This window comes from Aegilops tauschii, chromosome 6 (assembly GCF_002575655.3).
Source record: "Aegilops tauschii subsp. strangulata cultivar AL8/78 chromosome 6, Aet v6.0, whole genome shotgun sequence".
In the NCBI taxonomy this organism is placed as follows: domain Eukaryota; kingdom Viridiplantae; phylum Streptophyta; class Magnoliopsida; order Poales; family Poaceae; genus Aegilops; species Aegilops tauschii.
Window position 1 is genome coordinate 46,906,727 of NC_053040.3, and position 7,626 is coordinate 46,914,352.

Sequence of the window (7,626 nt, forward strand, 5' to 3'; positions counted from 1 at the left end):
ATAACACAAATAGATATGGGATTAGGGTAATATTGCTTTAGCTTTTATTTTCCTATCCTTATCCTGATCACAGTAAACCCTTAAATTAAAAACAAAGAAAGCATCTCAAAAAAGCAAATAAGAATATGTATGCATTAGCAAACATTACATGAACTTTTCCCAACATTCATTACTCAGAACTACGATTCTAAATACTCAATTTCGAACCATACAGAAATTAAACAAAAACACACATAATGAGACGTCATTGAACATAAGCAGAAATCTGACTCGAGATCTCACCACCTGATGCAGCATGGGAGATAATCATATGCATGCACACATGAGCACACACTAAAAATGCAAGCAAAACAGCTTGCTTGAAAAGTATAAAGCCAAATAAATAAACCACAAGCTGAGTGCTAATTTGTCGAACCAAGGTAATGTGCCTTCAATCTTCATGCCAGTTGATGAAAGTCCACAAGAATTTGATAAAGACGGGAGGTACAGGTCCACCTCATAGCTGATCCTTGCATGTTACATAGAGAGCCCACGTCGAGCATACAAAATGAAAGAACCTACACCCAGCAACTCATTTCTGTCTCCCAGCCATTAGAATGTAGCTCTAGATACCTGCAAAGCAAGCAAGATCATCAGTCAAGCAATTTTGTTCTATTCATACACAAAAAGCTGTTGGAGTTACTCTCAATCAGTAAACGTTAGCTTCACCACTGTGGAAATCATGCCAAAAGCTTCAAAGTTGAATCACCTCATCATTAGACAAAACCAACATGTGAAACAGATAAAGCACACCTTCAACCTCTTATATTAGCAGTTCTTGGCTACACCTGATCTAAGTAGAGGCTAAAAGAACAGTGGGCACATGAGAGGGTCATGAAGTAGCGAGATAATCGCACAAGTCAAGTTTCATAAATCCATGCAGTAGGGGATCATGCATCATCTTATTAATTGATATTTCTTTGGTTGAAAAGTACTGTACTTCTTTTACTCTGCGTGTGACCAAAATTAATACTTCCAAACTACTTGATAATATGATAGTAAAAGTATAAAATGTTATCGGTGATGAAATCAGTTTTTATGACAAATCTGGTCATGCCATCTTGATCATATATGGTGGCTCGACAGTGGAGGCAACGTCACACGGAATAGAAGTCCTGTGACTCTATTCCCGTCCTGGTGTGGTCGTCACGGCCGCCACGACACACACCAGTGAGTCTGTGGTGTTGTCATCCCATGGATCGTCGGTTCTAGATCTGGTGCAGGCACTGTGCCTACTCCACTCAGGAGAGTACTAGTGTCTGTACTATGGCATAATGGGATACATAATGTGTAAATGTGCAACTATGTTGACACGTCCTGGTCATTATGAAGAAAGAACGGAGAGCCATTGCAGATTTGCGTTGCCGCAAGAATACAAACGATTCAACAGCGGTTCCCTCACAACCCCCCCCCCCCCCCCCCCCCGACGGTGCTAGCTTACATGTGATTCAGAACATCCATGCACAACACTATCCGGTGACTCAAATTGAGAAATGTGGGATAAGTAATCTTCCAATTGGGTTAAACAGGCATCCAGCGACATAAAGGCTGCCGCTTAAGGTCATACGAGGGGTAGGCCGTGCACACGTCCTGCTGCGCACCCTTGCACCCTGACCTACCATTATGATATGATGATACAACCAAGGCTTCCATATTTCTTAACTCCCCACATAACGACACAACGATGCAATCAGTATAAGCTATCGACTAACTAGAAAAGGGAGAGTAACCTCCAAATGCTAAGTACACGACCCCAGGGCATTCCAAGGAAAAGTCAAATAGAAACGAGGACACCTCAACAAGATACTTATACAACACAACTATTAATTTGAGGAAAACAACTCTATTTTGATATAGTACTAAGTAATAGTTAAACAAAGCACACATACTGTCAAATTTATTGAATATTCCAAAATAACATATACTCATTAATATTGTAGAGATAAAGAATGTACATTCACAGACTATTAACTGGTCAGAATAGAGAAGTCATTTAGAGCTATTCTTAAGCTTGTTCCACACCATATTGGATATTGATAATCTATACTTGTAATAAAAAAGTCCTAGCAACATAAATGATCATGATATATATTATACTTTAATGTAAAATATGCCTAAAAAGGTGGAAATAAATTAAGCCCATTTACTAGTTTTACGTGGTACAAATGGACTTGCCATGTGAACAGCAGAAGTGCGGGACAATAAAATGAACAATTTATCCATAAGTTCACAACAAAGTGGTTATTATGAATTTAAGATTACTAGCAAGATCAGCAGACATAACTATGCCGAAAGAAAGAATATAACTACTCTTAAGCTTCCAAACCTACCAATTGAGATACCAATTTGACATCTTAGTTTTTTTTATTTCGTGGGTTATTTGAGATCTTAGTTTGTTCAAGCTAGTTCTCATGTAGTGATCTTCAAACTGCTGTGATCTCACCTTGAGAAAAAAAAGGCATACTATCGCTACACTCTAACACTTACACTAGATGATTGTCACATCTGTCGACAGGAAGGGATATTTACTTATTTATTAAGTTCAGTTATTCTACAAAGAATTTGCCAATCTTGTTATTTGTTGTTTTATCAGCAGATATTTATACATGATAAACTGATAAAGGCAGATTACTAGCTCTGACTAGAATCTAGAAAATTACATAAATTCAGTTAACAGTGACAAATTACAACCCACTGTCGGGCTACAGGACATAGAGTATATTAGATACCACTAATAGCTAACATCCAGATGACCAAACACGACGACTCAAGCATCATCAGAACAGAACAATATCAGCACGTGTTGAAGAGGTCATCAAGCAGAAAAAGAAACTACTGAAAATTGTTGGCTTACCACGACATGGTGTGAAATATTTTCTTCGGCGAATTATCGAACAAATAATTGGTTTGTTGTATGTTGAAGAGGTCATCAAGCAGCAAAAGAAACAAGTGATATGATGCTACTTAACAATTTTAACTTAGCATGAAAGGATGTGAATCGTATGCTGTCAACCAATTATCAAAAAGTAATTTGAGTTTGTTATAATGAATAGGTGTGAAGGCATGCTATATTACCTGCGGTGTAGACACTTTCGAATGGCTCATAATAAGCAACGTTGTCGTCTTCAAGAAGTTTCTTGAACTGCAATGAGTCAAGATGGACCATAAAGACGGCGCCACCTTTCCTTATGAACATCACATTGTTTTCCTCGGCGAGCGCTAGTATGCTCATGTCTTTCTTCTCTGAATTCAGGAAAGGTAGCTTCTCCAGTCCGATAGTTCTTCCAAGTACCCATGAAAAAACACCATTAGAATCTGTGTTCCTCTTCCATAATTGGAAGCTGAAGTCTGTCTCGAAGAGTAAACCAAGGCCACCACCCTCTGCCCGCATGATCCAGTTTAGGGGACGCCCCCCTTCAAGCATATGCACTGGCACCTGTATCAAGGCCAGGCTTTGTGTCTCCATATCAAACTCGAGAATTACAGAAATCTTCCCAACAAGCAACCAGTAAAGAGAATTCCCAGCCAGCACAGCGGGCATGCCCGTGCAAGCAACATCAGTCAGAGCCATAGATGGAAGCAATGTTGATACGAGCTCACCCCATACGCCGGTCTTTGAAGAGTAGACACACACGAAAGCTCGCCTTTGTGGTCTGCCTTTGTCTGCCATCACCACGACCACCTGGAAGTCGTCGTCGTCTCCGGCGGCCCGAAGCACGGCCCCATTTATCATGCCCTTCCCCCCGTGCGTCATAAACCGAGGGGGCAACAGGATCCGGTGCTGCTCGGCGGTGATGGGATCCCACACCAGGATCTCTCTCCAAGAATCGAGCGAGAGGAACACGAGCACAAGGCCATGGCGACATCCGATGGGCACGAAGAAGTCGTCGAGCCTCAGAGACAAGCCCCCCGCCGGGAAGCGATTGGGGGCCTCCACGGTAGGTACCAAGGACAGATCGCCGCCCAAAACTTTGTCAAGGACACCGAGGAGGGGAGGGTTGCGGCGGTGGTGGAGGCGGAAGCGGCGGCGGAAGCCGGGGTCGGAGACGAGGAGACGCCAGCGCCTGCTGACGGCGGAAGCGCGGGGGAGGGAGGACGGCTGTGGGTCGAGGCGGAGGAGGATCTCGGAGAGCAGGTTGTCATCATCGAGGGGCGCCGCCGACGACGACCGTGTGCGTGGGTGGTGGCGGCGGAGGCTACCCATCTCGCCCTCCTCTCCTCTCACAACTGTGGCGTGGTCGAAGCCCGAAGAAAGTGATGTGCGGAAGGAAGTGGGTCGTCGGCCCACACAAGAAATCACGCTCACTATTTTTGTCCCGTTCCGTTTCGTTGTATTCCCTGTGCACATGTACGCACGTGCTTTAATTTGCTAGGAGTACAAGGCACTTGTTTTGTACAGACATTTCTTTGTTGTTTTGTACAGACATGTCTAAAAAAACTTGTTTTGTACAGACCAGAAAAGTTTAAAAGCAAATTGAGCACTTTTTGTAAGAATTAGTTCGTGTTCTAGTTACCTTGTTCTTGATAAAATTTGACTTGCTTAGATTTCCAAAATCTTTGAATTGTGCCACTGTTAATACTTAGTTCACTAAATAAACAGTTCATGTGAAGGGACCATGTTCACTAAATGACTATTTCTACTGCGGCGGAGTCACGTCCTCCTCCGATTGGTTCTGGTTGACGAGTTGTTCTCCTGGGAACTCAATGACCAACAAGTTTAGAAGATGTAGCATTGATGGCACGTCTGACTTACTCGACCTAGAGCATGGGCGTCGGTGGTCTCCGGATCTGGTGCCTGGTACTCGGTCCGGTTGGACGGATGCAAGCATCATTACTTCCATGGAGGCATCGTCGTGGTCCCTGTTCATGTCTCCTCGATCTCAATGGGAGAAACCCTAGGTTCTATGTCAAGACAAGCAGAAGTGGTGCTATGTCATCATTCACTCCTTGGAGGGGTTCACGATGGGTGCCCCTAGAGTGCTCTAATGTGGCGGTGGGAGAAGCTAGCTTCCGAATATTTGTCTATGAGGCTAGATGACGGGCGGCACTCGTGTGGGCTTCTGAAGTGTGATTTGTGTCGTTATCAGCACATCCTGGGTGATGTCTTCCCTAATTAATTCTGGCCCAAATTCGACTTCCGGTGGCCGACACTCCTTGCACGCAATGGTGGGGGAATGTTGCCTTGGGGGCGAGGTGCGTGAAAATCATTCTAAAGCGGCCTTAGGGCATCTCCAACGGTTACCCGCAGATTTCCTGCCACATCCATCTGTGGACATGGGGGGACCAGTCTGCGGACACGGATGCGCGAGGCCTCCATCCAACGCTGTTTGCATACATCCGACCAATATTTCAAACTAATCATATGTCTCCATCGTATCTACTTTCCAAACGATTTTGCTCTTGTTTTGGACTCTAATTTGCATGATTTGAATGAAACTAACCCGGACCGATGCTGTTTTAAGTAGAACTACCATGGTGTTGTTTTTCTTTTGCAGAAATAAAAGTTCTCAAAATTGGACAAAACTTTTTGGAGATTTTTTATGAAATAAATAAAAAAATACTGGAGCCAACACTGGTACAAAGACGTCCTAAACAAATGGTTTAAAACCCCTTTCTGCGATGGCATTTGGAACCGTCGCCAAGTGAGTGTGGGCGATTGGGGGGATCCTTCCCACACGACCCAGAAATCGTCGGGGATAGGCCCTCCTGGGACCCAGGCTGGGGCCGTGTGCGATTGGGCGAGGCATGGAAACCCAATCATTTCCGTAGGTATGTACTGTTGGGGAACGTAGCAATAATTCAAAATTTTCCTACGTGTCACCAAGATCAATCTAGGAGATGCTAGCAACGAGAGAGAGGGAGTGCATCTTCATACCCTTGAAGATCGCTAAACGGAAGCGTTACAAGAACGTGGTTGATGGAGTCGTACTCGTGGCGATTCAAATCGCGGAAGATCCGATCTAGCGCCGAACGGACGGCGCCTCCGCGTTCAACACACGTACAGCCCGGGGACGTCTCCTCCTTCTTGATCCAGCAAGGGGAGAGGAGAAGTTGAGGGAGAACTCCAACAGCACGACGGCGTGGTGGCAATGGAGCTCGTGGTTCTCCGGCAGAGATTCGCTAAGCACTACGGAGGAGGAGGAGGAGTTGGAGGAGTTGGAGGAGGAGAGGGCTGCGCCAAGGGAAGGCTGTGGCTGCCCTCCCACCCCCTCACTATATATAGGGGGAAGGGGAGAGGGGGCCGGCCCCTCTAGATGGATCTAGAGGAGGAGGAGGCGGCCAGGGAAAACCCTAGATGGGTTTGGGCGCCCCCACCCCCTAGGAAACTTGCCCCCCAAGCCGGGAGGGGCGGCTGCCCTAGGGGTGGCGCCCCCACCTCTCCTGGTTACGTGAGAGGGGTTGGGAGGGGCGCACAGCCTCTTAGTGGGCTGGTTTGCCCCTTCCCCTTGGCCCATAAGGCCCCCCAACGCTTGCCGGGGCCTCCGAAACCCCTTTCGGACATGCTGGCCATAGCCTGGTACCCCCGGAACAATTCCGGACTCCAATACCCTTCGTCCAATATACCGATCTTCACCTCCGGACCATTCCGGAGCTCCTCGTCATGTTCGGGATCTCATCCGGGACTCCGAACAACCTGCGGTAACCACATACTATTTCCCATAACAACTCTAGCGTCACCGAACCTTAAGTGTGTAGACCCTACGGGTTCGGGAACCATGCAGACATGACCGAGACACCTCTCCGGCCAATAACCAATAGCGGGATCTGGATACCCATATTGGCTCCCACATGTTCCACGATGATCTCATCGGATGAACCACGATGTCGGGGATTCAATCAATCCCGTATAAAATTCCCTTTGTCTATCGGTATGCTACTTGCCCGAGATTCGATCATCGGTATCCCAATACCTCGTTCAATCTCGTAACCGGCAAGTCTCTTTACTCGTTCCGTAACGCATGATCCCGTGGCTAACTCATTAGTCACATTGAGCTCATTATGATGATGCATTACCGAGTGGGCCCAGAGATACCTCTCCGTCATACGGAGTGACAAATCCCTGTCTCGATTCGTGCCAACCCAACAGACACTTTCGGAGATACCTGTAGTGCACCTTTATAGCCACCCAGTTACGTTGTGACGTTTGGTACACCCAAAGCATTCCTACGGTATCCGGGAGTTGCACAATCTCATGGTCTAAGGAAATGATACTTGACATTAGAAAAGCTCTTAGCAAACGAACTACACGATCTTGTGCTATGCTTAGGATTGGGTCTTGTCCATCACATCATTCTCCCAATGATGTGATCCCGTTATCAACGACATCCAATGTCCATGGCCAGGAAACCATGACCATCTATTGACCAACGAGCTAGTCAACTAGAGGCTTACTTGCGACATGTTGTGGTCTATGTATTCACACATGTATTACGGTTTCCAGTCAATACAATTATAGCATGAACAATAGACAATTATCATGAACAAGGAAATACAATAATAACCATTTATTATTGCCTCTAGGGCATATTTCCAACATGTACATCCCACACGGTGAATCCCAAAAATCATTTCCGTAGGTATGTACAT

General features: G+C 45.8%; 1 protein-coding gene across 1 annotated transcript; it reads right to left on the bottom strand.

Annotated features, from left to right (window-relative positions):
* Nucleotides 1-105: 105 nt before the first annotated feature.
* LOC109734764 (uncharacterized) lies at nucleotides 106-4,298 on the bottom strand. The gene is made up of 2 exons (XM_040393357.2): nucleotides 3,115-4,298; nucleotides 106-612 (listed from the first exon to the last, which is right to left on the bottom strand). Exons 1-2 carry the CDS (start codon nucleotides 4,241-4,243, stop codon nucleotides 605-607), a joined length of 1,137 nt encoding a protein of 378 aa, XP_040249291.1. The 5' UTR covers nucleotides 4,244-4,298; the 3' UTR covers nucleotides 106-604.
* Nucleotides 4,299-7,626: the final 3,328 nt, after the last annotated feature.